This window comes from Rhagoletis pomonella, unplaced genomic scaffold (assembly GCF_013731165.1).
Source record: "Rhagoletis pomonella isolate Grant_MI unplaced genomic scaffold, Rhpom_1.0 Rhpom_scaffold_00001, whole genome shotgun sequence".
Classification (NCBI taxonomy): domain Eukaryota; kingdom Metazoa; phylum Arthropoda; class Insecta; order Diptera; family Tephritidae; genus Rhagoletis; species Rhagoletis pomonella.
Genome location: NW_023458555.1, coordinates 13,084,544 through 13,103,496, shown reverse-complemented (window position 1 = coordinate 13,103,496; position 18,953 = coordinate 13,084,544). Strand labels below are relative to the sequence as shown.

General features: G+C 32.5%; 2 protein-coding genes across 2 annotated transcripts in view; both read left to right on the top strand.

The window, feature by feature from the left end:
* The window catches only part of LOC118735931 (28S ribosomal protein S9, mitochondrial-like), a 76,577-nt gene extending 76,013 nt beyond the window's left edge, over positions 1-564 (top strand). Inside the window, exon 7 of the mRNA XM_036466013.1 lies at positions 521-564. Coding sequence (XP_036321906.1) covers positions 521-564 — 44 coding nt within the window. The remainder of the gene's footprint in view (positions 1-520) is intronic.
* Positions 565-8,180: 7,616 nt separating this feature from the next.
* The window catches only part of LOC118735861 (phosphatidylinositol-binding clathrin assembly protein LAP), a 34,020-nt gene continuing 23,247 nt past the window's right edge, over positions 8,181-18,953 (top strand). Inside the window, exons 1-8 of the mRNA XM_036465888.1 lie at positions 8,181-8,211; positions 8,320-8,462; positions 13,175-13,250; positions 15,294-15,323; positions 17,821-17,923; positions 18,162-18,283; positions 18,389-18,582; positions 18,657-18,793. Of these exons, the coding sequence (XP_036321781.1) occupies positions 8,181-8,211; positions 8,320-8,462; positions 13,175-13,250; positions 15,294-15,323; positions 17,821-17,923; positions 18,162-18,283; positions 18,389-18,582; positions 18,657-18,793 (836 nt within the window). The remainder of the gene's footprint in view (positions 8,212-8,319; positions 8,463-13,174; positions 13,251-15,293; positions 15,324-17,820; positions 17,924-18,161; positions 18,284-18,388; positions 18,583-18,656; positions 18,794-18,953) is intronic.

Genomic DNA, 18,953 nt, shown 5'->3' with positions numbered 1-18,953 from the left:
TTCAACAAAATTTAAAATTTTTTTTATCAGATTGGGAGAAAATGCGTAACAAAATAAAAATTCTCAATAATCAATATCTTTTCAATACTTATAAAGTAGTGGTGTCCCTAATTATGCCGCCACCACTGCAGAACGTAAATAAAAACAATGTACATACACCAAGAAGCAAGTAAAAAAAAATTTACTTACATATATTCTAAAATACCTACCGAAATTCCAAGTATGTAATAACAGCGTATACACTGATTTTGTATAATACTATGTAGTTTTTATCTGACCACCACTGTATACATATCGTCGCCTGGGTAAAAGATTGTCGTAAGCGTCATCTGTACGTGCGTAACATACGACAATCTTTTACCCAGGCGATGATATGAGCTGAGAACTATTTGTGTGGTAATTATTTCATGTCTGCCATTTCATTACATTTTTATTATGAAATCAATTCTTTCTTTACATTATCTGCATAAAAACATTGTCTTCAACGATTTCTCCATTCTCTAACGTTGTAATTTTCTAGCGACCACGCGCATAATTGAAGTTATTCGCGTCCCTCACCGTTAAGTCGCCTTTCGGCATTGACTGCCATTGAACTTTTGATTGTCTTGTATTGCATAGTTATCGTTGTTATTGTTATTGTTGATGTGATGAAAAAAAAAACGTTGACAATATCTTGAAGTAATCAGCATATAACGTTCATAAGTATTCGTTCTTTTCGTATTTTGTAACAACACAAGCATTATACGCTAGCCACTAAAGCTACACAACTCAAAATTTTATTTTTGTAAGTAAAAATGTGCTGTTCATTTAGTCGGCTATATTCTCCCATGAGTAGAATCTAGAGTAGAATCTTCAAAATGCGGGAGAGTAACATAAAAGACGATCAATAGTACCCTTGACATTGTCTTCATTGCATACCTAGCGGATAGCAATAGAACCTGGAACCCGCGGACTCTATTCAGTTCCACCTTGATGGATGCAAAATGGAGGGGAAGTGCACTCGGAACAACTAGAGGAAAGTCATTGCGCCTACCGGACTAATGCAGCGTCCTTCAATCCAAATGCTTAAGGACGGAAGCATCTTCTCAGACAGCGGCTTTTAAAGCACTGTGGATTCAGTCCATGCACCTCGCAAACTGTAGAGACTTGCCGCAGATCACTTAACCTGTTGGAAGAGTAGTCCACTCTTCGCCTGGTATGGGTGCCGGGACACAACGGTATGTATACAAGGCATTGATATGGCGGATGAGCTTGCAAGAAAGGGCTCCTCCCTTTCACCTTCACCGTCTTGGAAGATGTTGGTAATTTCACTCGCTACCTGCAAGCTCAATATACAGGTATTCTTCTTCTTCAAAGCAGTGGAAAAATGGAAACAGCTAGAAAACTGCAACACGGTAAAAAACTCATGTGGCCGGAAAGGGATGTGAAAAGATCGAGAAAGCTCCGCCGGGCCTGCTGACCAGTCACTTCACATGAAGAGACTCGCGATGCTCTTCAACAACTTCTGCACGAACTGCATATACGAGAAGGAGCCTGAATCAGTAAGACATCTATTGTTGCGCCATTGGGAAATTACATTAAACTACAATCGCAATTTCCCCAAAACCTGCGGAAAGTAACATACGACAATCTTTTCTCCTGGCGCCGATATGTAGTTGGTGGCTTTTATTAATCCTTCATGAGCATGGAATGGTATTACAACTTTCGTGAAATTTTTGTAAGTTCTTGAACAAGAGGATTCAGATTCGGAATTTTGGACCTTTTTTTAAACACCACAACCTATAGCGCCCATACAACTGATTGATCAGATAGTTGCTTTAAAACTACTTAATGCAGATAGAAAAAACCATGAAACTTTGTGAGCTACATATTTACTTATCAAACATAAAAGGTCTGAATCCGGAATCAAATCTAACCTCAAAAAACCGCCAAAAACACCGAAATATGGGTGTTTTTGAATTTAGGTTTGAGCCAATACCCGTTGGGCCACTACTTATAGCGGATTGAGATTCAGCGACTATAAAAATATACATACTCGTAAATAAACATAGACGTAGGTGCCATTTCCACGGAATCGGATATTTTTTTTTTGGTGTGGCGGAATAATCCACTGAAAAAATTCTTAGTTTATCGATAAATTCCTCGGACTCAGTTTGCTTTACCTCTATGGGTATGTTGTTCCACATTTGGGCAGACAAATTTCTAGTCTCCATACTAGTATTTATGACAACATCTTTGGACCTTCAAAGAGAAGTGGTTTGTTTTTATTGAATTTTTGATAGAATACATAAACGGAACTTCAATTTTTTTTTAATTTTTCCTCTGTTTGACCTAATGAGTTATTGCTTCCGCAAAATATTAAAATCTTCCAAATTTTGAGTTGTGTCAACTTTGACTTTAGCTTTAGCGCTTTATATGTATGTTGTAGTTGTTTGTATTTGGTGTCACTGCCTGCTAAATTTATGCAGATTTTCTTAATGATATTTGATTTGCTTCGTCAATGCCGGTGTAGTCGCCGACTTCTGCTTGCTGCTCTTCGACCAGTCAAGCTATTGACATACAAATTGCTTTTATACATACTTGCATATGCGCATACATACATATATGCTTACGTATGTAAATATATACATACATGCATACATATATGTTTGTGCATTAGATTGATTCATCTTACAAGCAATCAAAAAATAAAATAAAAAATCAAGGTACACATTCGAAGGAACTACATTTTTGAGGCAATTTTAGGAAAACTTTTTTGCTAGCCGAACCCAAGTATTTGCCTTTTTTAAACTTTTGGTAACAACTACATTCGGCACCAAAAAAACTGAAACAGTTCTACTGGAATAATTGAATATTTCCTTAGCAAAAGTTTCATAATTTTTGGTGTGCTTTAATTTACTGACATTAGGATGGTACGCTTGGGCATAAGAAACGAGATATGGTGAGCAAGTACTAGAACGGGGTACTTGAAATCTATCAAGTTTGGAACAAAAAAAAATGTCTTTCACCAGAAAAGAACTTCGGTATATTATACTTTAAGATCCGACTGTAGATATCGTGGATATGATGAACCAGTAATTTTTAAGCAAAAAACAAAACCGACTTCAATGTTCATATAAAAAGTTGATCTAAACCAAATTAGTATGGGGCCACCTCTGAGGTTACAGCTTTCCTTTAAAAAAATGATTATAGAAATCGGTTGACGTGGTCCAAAGTTATGCGGTAACATACATGAAAAAAATATTCCGACGAATTGATAGTCTCCTCCTTTTTTTTTGAAGTCGGAAAATGGATAGACACAAATTTTTTTTTTTTTTGAAATTGCCTTACCAAAATAGTTTAGATTCGAGAGTGTGCGGCGAAATTTTGTTTCTGCAATAATTTCATTGTTTTGATTCCGTTGATAAGCGCTTCTATAATCTGAAGTGGTTTTTGAAAAAAATATTTTTCATAACTAATTTTATTTATAAAAAACTAGACATTTGGTGGTATTTTCAAATCGGTCCTACTCACGCAAATCTTAATATTTTTCTGAAATATTTGTTTTCGAGACTCCAAATGTAATGCTTTGTACTTCCGATGGAAAAACAGTACCGATTTTTTTGTTTGCATGGAGAGTGATGCGCACTAATGCACATGCATATGCCCGTATACATTTATTTATTTTACTTACAATATTTTATTTTTATTTATTTTTCATTTAGTGCCTCTAACCATGCTGATAGGCTATGGCTGGAAAGCACTATCGTTTTTATTTTTATTTTTTGCTTTCGCTAAAATTTGCATTTCACTTCATTTTACTATTCACAACTGTACGTGAAATGTTTTATGACAGTTGTCACCGGAACATTTTCACATTTTCAGCGCCAGTTGTCGCTTATATATGGTAAACGAAAAATCGAATCAGCCCCGCAACACTCGTTTTAAATTGATATGCTGTATATCTGTACTTAGTTTTCTATGCTTGCTTGCTACTCTTTTTATTATCGTGGCTTTTGGCGTGACTCAGCGGGTCTTACAAAGTTTTATTCTAATATGCGCTGTCTGTCTGCCCGTTTATTTGTCGCCTAGCAGCAATCGCCAACAACTTGTGGCTACCGTCGTTGGTAGTGGTGGTGGCGGCGCATGTGGCGAATGTGGCATCGTCTCTTCCGAGCGTCTCTGGCACAGAATGCGCGATTTTTCTTATCATTGATTTTTCCGCTTTTGTTATGCTGCTTTTTGCATCACTCTCGATTTGTTGCTATTGTTGTTCTGTTTTTATTGATTTCAAAAGCGTCTAGTAGCTTGTTGTCGATTTCTGTGATTTCTATACAATTTCTTGCCAAGAAAAAGTACTTTCATATCTAAATATTTGCCGTCATTGCTTGTATCTGTGACATATCCGTTCGCCGACGTCCTGCTTCTACGGTTGTACATAAGTATGTACATAAATTTATAGATTCGTATCTGTAATCTGGAATAGAAGGAAATGTGGTTTTGAAGATTCATACCTTTTTAATGGAATTTTTTATGTCAACTGCACATATTTGGCAATTTTGAAATTTTACAAGAGAAATAAAAAGCGTTGGAATTAAGATAGTAATAATTTTAAGCACTTTTCAAAAGACAGAGTATTTTTGGGAAAATTAACGCAGAGTGTAAAAACCCGTTTTCTCGAAAAATGTCCATTAATTGGGAATCACACACTTTTTCCTAGGTAAAAAATACACGTCGCCGACTCGTCGATTCGGCGAAGAATGTGTTTCCAGGGCTAATGCTTATTGTATTTTGCTGTATTTTTCACTATTCAACTTTTGAAATACTAAATATCAAAACAGTTAAATATCGGTTTGAAAAATCATTTTACAATCCAAATTGGAAATAGCCTACAACTTGAGGAGTAATTTGTCCTTCCTATGCCATTTCCATCCGAGGGGGGTGATGAGAGCATAAAAATTCCGACTTTACCTTTTCACATGCATTTTTTTGGAACACCCTAATGCACATATGTATGTATGTATGGATGCACGCTCAAATGTTTGTCTGTATGTGCACAGATTCTGGCACTGCAAAACTTTTTTCTTACTTTTTTTTACTAAATTAATTACTATAAAACAGAGTAAGTAAAATAAATACTACTTAACTCGATTTGTAACAGCTGGCCGCTTATTTAACGTCATTATGCTAATGAGCAACGCCCCTCAAAAGACAAATCAACGTAGACTTCATGTTGTCAACTGCACACGGGAGTTTCAATATTAATACAACTGGCTTTATTTGTACTTGTGGCAAATACCCTGTAGGAACATGGGAACTTGTATTTCGATATTGGTATTGGAAAAGTTGTAATTTTCACTTCCTATCCGCGAAATACGAATATAAGAATTAGCAAAAAAAAATTGATAACTATACGCAGTACGTCTTCTTGAACTAAGAATCACTGTGATCGTTCATTAACTCGTTTTGACTTTGATCGCATAAGTTCATAGCATATAATTTTTATTCTTCATCACAAAAAAGTTTCGCTTTGTAGAAACGATTGTAAATGGCCTTGAAGAATAAACTAAAAAAAAATAATAAAAATGTAGTTTAAAAACTAAAACCTCGCTATTATAATTTCCATTCGTACTGTCATCAGGTATGTAACTTGAGAATGGAAATCACTGCATCTTTTTTACGCTCATCAATATTACATAGTTACATTCCAAGCTAATAAAAGCGAAGTAAAAATAAAGATCTAAGCTTCTAAATTTGGGCTGCTGGTGTTTCCGACAGGGATGTGTGATGTTTTGTCAAATGAGTTTCCGTAATCCCTTAGCTTGGAGAAAATTTTCGTTGTAACACTGCAGATGGCACAACATCGTCGAAACCGGTTTGTCTTCAAACCACAATTGACAGCGATAATGGAAAATCGCAAAGCTTCTATTTTTTTACTTTCTCTAAAGTGTAACTAGACGAGAACTAGTGTAATGTTGACTAGTTTAAAAATGTGCAGAGTTGATTAATTCACTTAGAAAGCCTCAATTAATTGCTTTGCAGAATTTTATTTATTTCATTCCTGATTAGTTTCTTATTGGGACGGTATGTTAGTGTGTGTAAACGTAAAGGCATTTTAATTAGTACAAATGCACATTAGACTGTATCGCGATGCATGGGACAAACATTTTTTAATTTGTTCCAAGTGATTGCGAATACTCACTAGGAGAGCATTTGAGGAAAGTGAAATTAGTATTTTCATGTACGATTTTGATAAATGATACATCGCGGTAACGGCATTAAGAAGACCTGCAAAATCCTAAAATATTTAAAGTCGCCATTATAACGGTTAAAAATTGAAATGACAAAATTACGATTAAATTTGACTAAAAAAATAAAATCCCAAATTACTCTTGATCAGAAAATTAAAATCAAAAACTAAGATTTTGCAACAATATAAAATAAAAGTCTTGGTATTTTAGTTTTTAATTAAGTAAATAAGTTAAAACAAATCCGATTTAGCTGTTTATACAGGGTGTCGCAAAAAATGTTTACACCCACCCGTGTAATACTGTCCTAGTGGGACTTCAAAATCACTTGGAACAAATGGAACTTATTTTGTGATGCGGCCTAATGTACATATTTAAATACATATGTATATATGTATGTACATACTTGTGCAATCATATGATTTGCATGAATTATATTAAATATATACATACATGCAAATGTACTCAAATATTTATGTACATACCTACTACATTTAAAATGCATTTGCTCGATTGACTTTGTTTGTCTTTTGCTGTTTTTACGAGTATTAAGTACTTCTGATTTCCATCGTTTTTTTTTTTAATACCCAGAGGCACATTTGTTGATATCTGTATACCATTAAGCAATTACTTTTACAATGTATGTATGTAGATACTTACACTTTTTAATACATGGCATTTAATTGAGCATTTTCATTGATTTTATTTTACAGTAATATTTTGCAAAATAATAATTTTTATTATTTTCACTGATTAATGTATAGCGATTTATTTAAAAATTAATGACTTATCCTATCAAGCTGTAAAATGCATTTATGGGGCTGCGAACACAATGAATTTGATAAGAAAAAAGCTGTTGGAAAGTACTTTCGTACATTTAACGCGCGCGCTGATAAGCTTGTCAGTGACCGCGCTCCAAGAATTTAATTTTAATTTTTAAAATTAAAAAAAAAGTCAGATGTATATTAACAACTACTCCTTTGCATAGATCGATTTCGTACTTAGTTTCAGTTCCGTCTCGTATGGGTTCCTATTGAAAAGTGTCTGTTGAGCAATCCTATCAGTTAAACATGTCTACTAAGGCTAAATAACCGATCTATTGAAAGATGGCAATGAACACTACCCCGCTGCTTTCCCTTTGACATTCGTGAACCTGAAACTAGTCACTGTTGTGATAGTTTTTTTTTTTGTTCTTTGTGAAAAATTGTACACAATTCGCAGTTATTCGCAATCAAGAGCCAGTCTGAAAGAGCGAAGTGAACTTCCGTGACATGAACTTCTCCTATACCCTCCCTGCCAGTAGAGATAATCTTAAGGGCGCCATCAGTTTCCTGCAAATGTGACTGTGGCAAATCAGGCTGATTATGAGTAATCTGAGGGGATCGAGTGGGAGTTCAGGCAATCCTCAACAAGTTTCGATCGCATCATAGGCGATCCTAGAGCCCTTGTTGCCGCTTGACTCTCACAGTAGACTGAATATACCCTTCTAATCGTAAAAAAGTTTCACTCATACTTTGTGTGGAGGCGTAGAACCGTCAGCGAAAAAATGATTAAAAATCAACGCGATTTCGTAGTCACTTCATTTTTACATATTATTATACTAAAATTTAATGGGCTATAAAACTGCGTACTTGAAATTTTTTTTTAGAAAATCTGATTAAAAAGTTGAAAATTTTGATTAAAATTCGTTGAATTTTCCTTAATTTTGTATAAAGTTTGAAACCTTGATTTGCATGGTATTTTTTTAACGATAATCCATATTTTTATAAAAAAAAAATTACAAACAAATTTAAGTTTGCAAAATACTATTATGAATATTTAAAAAGGAATGGTGTATGCAGGCTTTTGCTGTTAAGTCTAATTTATTTACACGTTCAAAGGTAAAAAAATGAAAAGCAAAAATTTCCGCTACTCGCTGTCGAAGGTTAAAAAAATGTTTAAAATTCTGATAAGATGGTAGCATCGCAGAGTAATTTAGAAATATGTATGTGTTTATTTAAATAAATATGTATTTGTATTTTACAAGAAAGTTCTTGAGCTTTACTTTTAAATAAATAATTTTCATCATTTTCATTCTTACTTTACTTTACAGATTTGGTACACTGCACAAATGAACCGAATGTCTCCATACCACATTTGGCCAATTTACTTATCGAACGCTCACAGAATACCAATTGGGTGGTGGTCTATAAAGCGCTGATAACCACTCATAATTTGATGGCATATGGCAATGAGGTGAGTACGAAAATAAAATATGTATCTACACATAAAAACATTCCCCACTCACAAGTTCTCCTATACACCAATAGGTTTGTATGTAAATTAGACCGTAACACCTTACAAGTAAAAACAAAAAAAAAAAAGTTCGCCATACAACTTTCCATCGGAATGATGAAAGTTTTTATATATTAGGACTTCCCCGGAAATATTAGGATTTACGTGAGCCGGACCCATTTGAAAATATCCAAAAATCTAGTTTGTTTTTACAAATAAAATTAGGTTTTAAAAATATGTTTTTTTTTTTGTTAACCACCACAGATGATAGAAGAGCTAAGGCTAAAATATTTAAAGATTTTATCAACGGAATCAGAATGCTTTCCATTCGGTCTAGCTCCAGTAAATCATAATATTCATTCATAAAAAATACAGTAGCATTACAAATGGTTTGTAAATTGAAAAATGTATAAAAACGTAAATTTATAAAGCTTTTTAAAATTACTTTATTTTTTTTATGTGTAAGGCCATAAAAATATAATGGCTGCGTTTCTTTATACATTCCGGATAATCCCATTTCACAGCCGGAATAAACAGAATACGTTTGAAATATACGTTAACATATCATCAGGAACGTTCTAAAGAATAAGTAAACAAAAAAGTTTATTCCAAACGTTCAGAATGAATAAAGAAATTCAGCCAATATATTTTATAATTCGGATGGAAAACAGCATTTTTTTTTTGTGATGAGGCACCCTAATGCGTATATGTTTATAGGCAGCAAAATTTTAATTTTTATTTGTATACTGTAAATATACTGTCCTCAATCGACAGTCATTTCTTCATCTCTGTTCTTGATTATTTTGTTTGTGTTCATACTTTGTAGTAGGGCTGTGCGAGTAATTGTATGTTATTGATATCATTGAATTGGCGACAAAATAGACGCCTCATAATGGAAAATATTGGGCGTCTCTACCACCATCTGTATTGTTAGATTTTTTTTTTCGATTTATCGACATTGTATTTGTTGTGATTAATTGTTTGATTTTACTTAATTTATCTAATAACGTATAAATTTACAGCTCTAAAGCTTGATTGATTTTCCAGATTCAAAAAAAAAAAAATAAAATAATAGAGAATGTATCTGGTGACGATTACGTCAAATAAATTTAGATTAGGGAGATGTATATAACTGAAGGGACCTTCAATTTAGTATCGCCTTCGAAGGAAGAACGCCATAGATCATTCTGGTAGAAAATTTAACTGTTTATGTGCAGTAGATATGGTTTTTACTAGTAATATGATGGCTACTGATTTGTGGGGTTCATAAGGCATATTGTAGTGGCTTCTTGGATTCTGAGAAAAAAGGTTTCAATAATAAGGAAAAAAGGAGCCTAAAATTTATTCGAAGTGTGCCACTTTTGCACTGCAATATAAAACCACCAATCACATATTCCAGGTTTTAGGTTATGGTTTGTTAAAAAAAAAACCCAATAGATTGCTTTAAAAAGCTTACCCGTCGGGATTTGTTCTGGTCGTGACTCGTCTAGACAAACCTTAATGTGATGTTGTACATCAGTCGTGCCCAAATTTTATCCTGAAGGAGAAGCTTTTTAAAGCTTTTTATAGATTCCATATGATTTAAACAGCGATGGGCAGAGAGGAATTTACTCTACGCGTGTCTATACATAATGTATAGGCAGCTTAAAAGAGCTTTGCCGCTGTCAAGGAGGTTCCCATCCCCGGATTAAAAGCATTCTCTGGTCATCCGGATGTAACTAAATATTCCTATTTGCCGAAATTTTGATCAGGATACAAAATTTAGGTAGTGCGAGCTATGCTGTATCATAAATAACCTACAATACATACTATGTATGTATATTAGGGTAGCCCAAAAAAGCATTTAAAAAAAGTAAGGTCGGAATTTTTATGCTCTCACCTAAGATCGTTCTATACCGAAAAAAATATACCCGTATTTTTTATTTTGAAATAAAAAAAATATTTAGAGGTCGCTCAAAGCGCTCAAAGTTTTCCATGCATTTTATATGGAGAAAAAACAACTTTTCTTAGAATTGGTATATAATTCTTGAAAATCAATATTATTCGTTATTGTTTCTCTTTAGGAGATTCCCAGTAATAATACCTAATTATTTTTTTAACCATTTTTTCATAGTAACTATATTTTATGTCTGCCAAAATCCCTAGAAAATGGCAGAAAAAGCAGTGGGGAGATAAATAAAAAATTTTGGCATTGAAAAATGATTAAATAAACAATTGGATATTGTTATTGGAAGTCCCCTGAATTCCATACCATTTCCGTGAAAAGCTTTGAGAGACCTTTATTTTTTGATTTCAAAATAAAATAGGGGTATACCTTTTTCGATATATGTAGAACAATCCTAGGGGGTGAGAGCATTAAAATTCCGACTTTGCTTATTTTGGATCACCCTAATGTATATATGTACATAAGTATGCGACGGATTCGAAAATAATTGGCGTATCTAATGGCGTTTCCGTGTTTACCGAAAAATGTTTACTTCTCATTGCCCTCTAAGCACAAACACTTAGAACCGGGCAATGAAAAATTAAAATTTGAAAAAACTTGCCCTAAAACTTTCAAGATTTTGTTCTATTCATAATAATAATTACAGTTTTACATATTCTCCAACTCCCAATAACCCACACACTTAGTCACTGTTGACCCGTTTTCTGAAAGGATTTTGGTTTGTTGGTTTGATTCAATTGCCTGCCATTTGTGTGCGCATCAAATTGCTTTAGTCAACCCGAAAACTTCGTTCAGTTCGTTTTTTTTTTATCCACAGCTAGGAGGCAAAAAAAAAAAACTGTAGTCAAAGCCGCAAGGACATCGTCTTTTGCGTTTGGTGTTGCTGCCTGTTGCACTCCAATGATGAGTGACTGAAATGGCCTTCAGTTTCAGTCACTTGCGTAAGCGTTTTCTTTTTAGCTTTTTTGCACGCAATTTCTGTGCTATATTTTCTGCCGGTTTTAACCTATTTTTGGGGTTCAAGTTCTGCAATTAATTTACCATTAAGCTTATATAAGCTTGGAAGCTTTGAATATACATATATATTTGTAAATAAGTTTTTCGCTCCTTTTTGTGTTATTTTGTTTAGCGAGTCATATTAAGTTGCTCACAAAGAGTGTTTGCTGCTCTACATATTTCGGCTTTGATATCATTACAGTTTATATATGTATGTGTATGTATGTATGTGCATAAGTAATTACTCGAAAGTACTTACTCGTCCTTAATCGTTGTCACGTCCTCTAATGGTTGTGTTTATACATACATACATACATAAGTTCATATATGTATGTATGTATATGTACATATTTATGTACTTTGCGCGTAAAAGCTTATTAAAGATGTTGAAAGTATAATGGCTTATTTTCCGTTACTCAGTATATGTACATACATAAGTATGTAGGGTGCCTTTTCGTGCTTTTGTTCTGTTTTTGTAGTTGAGATTTTTTGACTCTCAAACTTAGTGATTGATGAAAATATGCTAATGTGGTCACACCATTTGGTTACCAAAAAATGTAGGGCGTGTCTTTGGCATTTAAATTTTTCTTAATTTAAGTTTGTACTTGGGACGGCAAGAAATGTTTTCAGAAGAAAAAGTGTTTAGGTGGGTTTCACTGTATAATGATTAAGAAATAAGTATGCAGTTTCATAGCCCATTCAATTCCAGTATAACAAAGTGCAAGTTTGAAGTTGCTAGAAAATCATTGATTTTTGGTAATTTTTTTTAGTGGAGGGTGTTGCTCACTTTTCCCATACAAAAAGTAATTGTCAAATATACATTGTATGGAAGAACCTTCGTGAAAAAAACTCGCCAAATATCAACGCGATTTTCTAGCAACTTTAAAGTTGCACTTTGTTATATTAAAATTGAGTTGGCTATAAAACTGCATATGAAAAAATTTTCTGAAAAATCTGAATAGAAAGTTGCAAAATGGTGTAAAAATTTATTGAATTTTCCTGAGTTTTGCACAAGTTTTAGAGATTTTATTTCTATATTTTTTAGTGTAGAATGAACTATATTTTTGTAAAAAATTATCGAAAATAAAAATTACAATAAAAAACTTCGCATATATTCGTCACTGTATATTGTTTTATTTTCTCAATGAAAACGTGGGCTCAATATATGGCAACATTATTCAAATTTTCCCATGCGCCTTGTAAAAAAGGTTAAATTTTACATATGAGAAAAAAAAATGAAAACATGCACCTTGAAAATACATAACTCCACGAACTTATTCGCAAATTATTTTAGTAATTTTAATAATAATACAACTCACTTCCATTATAAAATAAAAATTTGTTTACAAAGAATAATTATAACAAAACTTGAATCAAAATTTGCAGGCCCACACTGACCCTTATGCATTAATAAATATTATTATTATAAAATTAATAAAAATTGATAGTGTAAGGTCCAAATTTAATTGTTCTTGACTTGGGAGAGAGGAATGCGTGTTGTTGTAGGTGATTGATTTGACTAAATAAGTGATGTTGTGGTGGTGTGAATTAAGCCTTAATAACTTGGGGTTTTTGCTGAACCGATTTCCGTTGGAATTTAAATCAAAAATAAAAAGCTCAGAGAGGCACACAGGACTTTTTAAAATAATTAGAGGCCTATGCCGTTAAAAAACACGAAAGCACTTCTAAAATTTTTCAATAATAAAATTTTCGTTTACTTCTCTCTTTACAGCGTTTCATGCAGTATTTAGCATCCAGTAATTCAACATTTAATCTCAGCAATTTTCTGGACAAAGGCGGCGTGCAAGGTAATTAGTAAGGAAAAAAAATAAACAATTAAAAGGAAAAACAAATAAACTATGCGTTTTCGCACGCACACGAACAGGCAATTGATTATAACACTAAAACCTAACAATTCATTTATTTGCTATAAATAGAATGCATATTGATGCAAGAAGAAAATTGTTCATACATATATACATACATACATACATACATACATACAAATTATATTCGCTGCTTCACATTGTTTTAATAAATATTTATACAATTCCTTTCAAATTCAAATTTTTAATTGGCATTTTCGCACACACCACATGCACATACAAAGCTACATACATACATAGATATCGTTGTCGTGGTATAGAAAGGCCCTAACGAAACTTTTAGTCGTTTCTTTAGGGAGTGATGGAAAAATTCCATGAAAAATCATGCTGAGAATTTCTGTTAAAGACTGTTTTTATTGAAGAAGATAACTAATTTTATGCTGTAGTAATTATTTTTGAAATCCATTAGGTGTTTAGCGAGTAATTGGCAGACTTTTGCTTGATTTGAAAAGAAAATGTGTTAGGCCCTTTCTATATTAAGGTAACGATTTGAACATGAATTTGTACAAACAAACATAATTTAATAATTTATTTCATACACACAAAATCGCAGACAATTAGACATAGATACATACATACATAAATATGTACATAAAAGTGCACTTGTACATATAAAAAATCTGTTGTTTACATCTTTCATATAACATCCGTACATACATACATACAGTTGCGGACACATAAAAAGGGACACGACGTTTTACCAAGTTTTGGTATGTGTATGAATATTTTTTTTTTTTTTAGTTATAAAAGTATAGCTAATTGTCGAACAATCATGTAAGTCAAAATTTCGAGCTTTGTATTTAATTAGCAAAGTTTGACAATGTTTCATCAAAATTTTAAATGGGCGTATTCATAGTCAGATTTAAGTTGGTACTTAAAATTAGTTGCAGCTTTTATATGCTGGAATTTCGAAAGCAATATTATACATACTTCCCGATGAGCTACAAACTTGAAACTTCAAACTTAGCTCATAACCCGATGACAGGACATTGAAAGATGAATTAAGTTGACAGGTGGCGCAGAAGCCGGGGTATTTGCGGACGCGTATCTATGGTACCATTTTGTTTATATTTAGAAAGCTTGTTTAAAATACTTAACTTTAAGTACCAACTTAATTTTCACTATGTATGAATACGCCCCAAGTTTTATAACCCAGTATATTTTATTAAAAAAATAAAAATCTCGAAATGGAAGAAAATGCGTAATACCTACCGTCAGCAAGAAATATAAACGGCTTTATAGCCGTAATGCATGTAAAAATTTGTATAAAAATTATGAAAAAAAAAGTTTGAAATTTTCCTGAAAATTTTCTCAATTTTTGTATAAAGTTTGCAATTTGGACTTAAATGATTTTTGTTAGTTAATGAGCTATACTTTTCTTAAAACAGAAGAAAAATAGTCGTTACTTGTTAAAATGTCGCGTCTCTATTTATTTTTCCGCCACTGTCGTATGTACATACATACAAATGTACAAATTGTTTGAATCATAATGTCAATTAGAAACAAATTCAATAAGTTCGCACATTTCTGACATGTCATAATTTCGCATTTCAGTAAGAAATAAATATGGATGATTGAATTTGTTTCTCAATTTATCACATAATCATTGCAAATTTGAGTTATTTATCAATTTATTAACACATTGCAACATTCATTAGTAAAAAATTAAAAAAAAATTAAATCCAAATATTAACATATACTCTCTTCTCTTCTCTCTTCTCTTCATCTCTATTTCTCTCCAAACATAAATAATAACACAATTCGTACTTTTCACATTTAAAAATCCAATAACTCTAAAACGCTAACTTTTCAAATACCGGCTTATTGTGTTTAATGTGAAAAAACTCTAACTTAAAAAAAAAAACTGCCGCAAAAAATAATAATAATAACAATGCTATTCACACATGCGCACCATTGGTTTTTTGTTGTTGTAAATTAAACAAAATTAATTATGAATTTGTAAAGATGGCTTATCGGCACCGGGTGGCAGAATGGGTGAGTACTCCGCTGTTTATAAATAGCTTTTAATAACGTAAATTGAACTTAGTACATACATATGTATATACATACATACGCACGTTTTGTAGAATTCTTTGCTAGTAAACAGTTTTCAAGATGTAGCATTACTGCAAATATTTTTGGCAATATTTTTTGTTTTTGTAGATAGCAATTTTTGACGATTGTACATATTTGAAAATGAACACACTTTGTGCTTTAAAAATGAGCATACATACATACACTTTTTGTTGCAACAAGAAAATATAATTAAGCATTTCCATTGTGCATTAAATGACAAATAGTTTTTAATGGCAAAGTTGGTCAACAAAATATTTTCGTAAAAAATATTTGGAAATAATGGTACCCGTAACTTCGTTTTCACATGGCATATTTTTAAAGCCACACATGTTTTGTCATTTTAATACCTAGTGGAAATTCTGCATAATGCCGGATTTCCACTCGGCATTAAATGACAAAAAATTATAATGGCAAATTTTGGTATTAAAAAAAGGTGGCTTTATGTCAAAAATAAAAGTCAGTAAGCCATTTATTTAGTGCTAGAAATTTTTTTTTTGCCATTTTTGTTATTTCAATGCGTAGTGGAAATTCAGCATATGGTATAAAAATTTCTTAAACGCCTAAAATTAGACTTTGGCGGCATATTTTTGTGCGCAGTAGTTATTACGAAAGTCATGCCAGGAGTTTTGTCTCTGTGTGAGACTGTAAACTTGTATGCAAACCATAGTAGCAGTAATTTGATGCACTGTGTTGAGTTGAAAAATATGTATGTGGTTAAATTTTAGATACTTAGCCGGATTTCATTTTGGTTCAATACTAAAATTTGTGTTAGAAATTTTCACAAATCGTTTTAACTCACCACACCTTCAAATTCACTAATAAAATAAAGCGTTGTTACACTACATATTAAAATACGCACATAAATAATATATTTGAAATTTAAGCTAGCAATTTAGTTTTAACTGGTTTTTTATAGCCGTCTTTTCTGTCTTAATAATTTTTTTTTGTGAAACGAAAATTCATTGTTTATGTTTAACTAAAAAATACAAATAATTTCGAATGTCAATTTGCACTTTAAAAAGCCTATATTTGTGTATGATTTTAGAAGGTACAGGATTTTTATTTTCATTGAGCATTAAATTGCATAAAATTGGGCGTTAACTAATATGCGCGTAGTTACTTTGAAAGCAGTAGACATTAATGTCAGTACATATTCAGTACGCAGACTATAGTCACTAATAGTCACACTAATAGATGCTTTTCGTGGTGAACATCGATTTTGAGATTATTGGGTATTCAGTTAGCTGTCTCTAGTCTCAAAAAAGTCACTAATTTGTCAGCTAGCTCTGAACAGGTCGCAAAAAAATATGGAGGAAAAGATAATTGCACTCTACTTTACTCTAAAAAGCGTTAAAATGAAGAGAGGAAATATTTGTTTAACAACAATTTCATTAGGAAATAAATCTAAATATGTACTTTAGTATCATAAAAATTAAGTGAAGTTAAAAACCATGTTTTTCTTTTTAAAACAAGAAAATCTGAAAATTGAATTAAAAAATGTAAAAAATTAAATTATAAAAAATGTTCAGAAAGAAAAATTATTCAGAAAAAAATTGTATAGAAAAAATAACATTAAATTAAATAAAAAAAAAAATGTCCGACCTTGCTCTGGCGCAGAAGAAGTTGAGCAATTAAAATGCAGCAATTACATAAAAAATATTTGCCTTTGCTGATTTTAATTCCTCTAGAACTGTAAGCCATGCATTTATTAGACGCCTTTGCAATATTAGAACAAAAAACACTTCAAAATCGTCAGGTAGGTGTGATTCTTGTTGTCAAATTTTTTACTAGCCCTGCTGGCTCGGCAATTTTCATTCACCTCGTAGTTGTCAAAAATTTACCTACCAGAGTACTACTTTGCTATCAGTTGGCACAGGCCTCGAATACCCTAATCGTATCAAAACACAAAAAAAAAGTAACTAATTTATAGTCTCAAATTTAGTGACTGGAGATAAGAATGGCGCAATTTAATGCCTAGTGGAAATTTGGCATAAGAAACATCTATCTCGGTTTTGTAAACTTTGCATATTTTTAGGTGCTTAAATTTGAATTTCCGTACTTGTAGTTGCTAGTAGACTTTGCAAGTAGTTTTTGATCAGCGAAAAATGGTATAGAGAAATAAGTTTGGTACTTTTGTTCGAATAGTAAAAAAAAAATACCTACATAGCATACATATTTGTAGACTTTTATCTCACTTTCTTCGAAGTTTTAAGTAAAAATAATATTTTAAATTTATTTGCTTTGCTGCGTTTGCTCAAAAAGTATGCCTTGATTTCGAGTCACACTTGCTATTTAAATAAAAAACTCTTTGACTTTCTTATTTCACTTTATTCTCTTTCGTTCAGTGTAGTTGTAATGCAATTAATCTACAGTAATATAATTAACTTTTTATTCTTCTCTTTACTCCCCACCACAGGCTATGATATGTCGCCGTTCATACGACGCTATGCCAAATACTTGAATGAAAAGTCGCTCTCATATCGTGCAATGGCTTTTGATTTTTGCAAAGTAAAGCGCGGGTAAGTCTGATATAAGTAATTATTTATCAATGAAATTATAAAATATTGCATGCGCACAATTGAACTCGATTATGGGTGTGTGTTTGACAGCTGGCTCAAAAGCGCAGATAGCTTTGTCATACAACACGATGGAGTAATAGGGGGTATTCACGAACATAAATATGTATAGTTGCTAAATTTCCTTTAAGAGTTTCATTATTTTTATTACATAGTTGATCACTCTTCTCACTTTTCACAGCAAAGAGGAGGGCTCTCTACGCACCATGAACGCCGACAAGCTGCTCAAGACATTACCTGTACTGCAAGGACAATTAGATGCTTTATTGGAATTCGATTGCCAGGCCAATGACTTGTCTAATGGTTTGTGTTGTTTTTTGCTTAGACGCTTTTAGCTTATTTTACTCATTAATTTTTGAATTGATTGCCAATTTTTATTTCTCTTTCGATTTAATATTTCAATCACAGGTGTCATCAACGTTAGCTTCATGCTGCTCTTTCGCGATTTGATACGCTTATTTGCTTGCTACAATGATGGCATCATTAATTTGCTCGAGAAATATTTCGATATGAATAAGAAGCATGCACGCGACGCTTTGGATTTGTATAAAAAGTTTTTGGTGCGCATGGATCGTGTTGGGGAATTTTTGAAAGTCGCTGAGGTGAGTAAAAAAAAGAAAAGAAAATATGTCTTGAAGTTATCTTCTGATTTGAATTCGATTATTTGTCGACACAGAATGTTGGCATAGATAAGGGCGATATACCCGATTTGACGAAGGCTCCCAGTTCACTATTGGATGCTTTAGAACAACATTTGGCCACCTTGGAGGGACGTAAAGTATCCGCCGCAAATACACCAACTCAATCGGCAAGGTATTTTTTTTTCGTTTGAAATTTTTTTACAAAAACGTATGGAATTTATTTTTTTTTTATACGCTGCTGTAGCGCAAGCGTGAAACTACAAATAATTGCTAAGCAGTAAACAAAACCGACTTCAATTCTCATATAAAAATTTACGAGTACCGTTAATTTT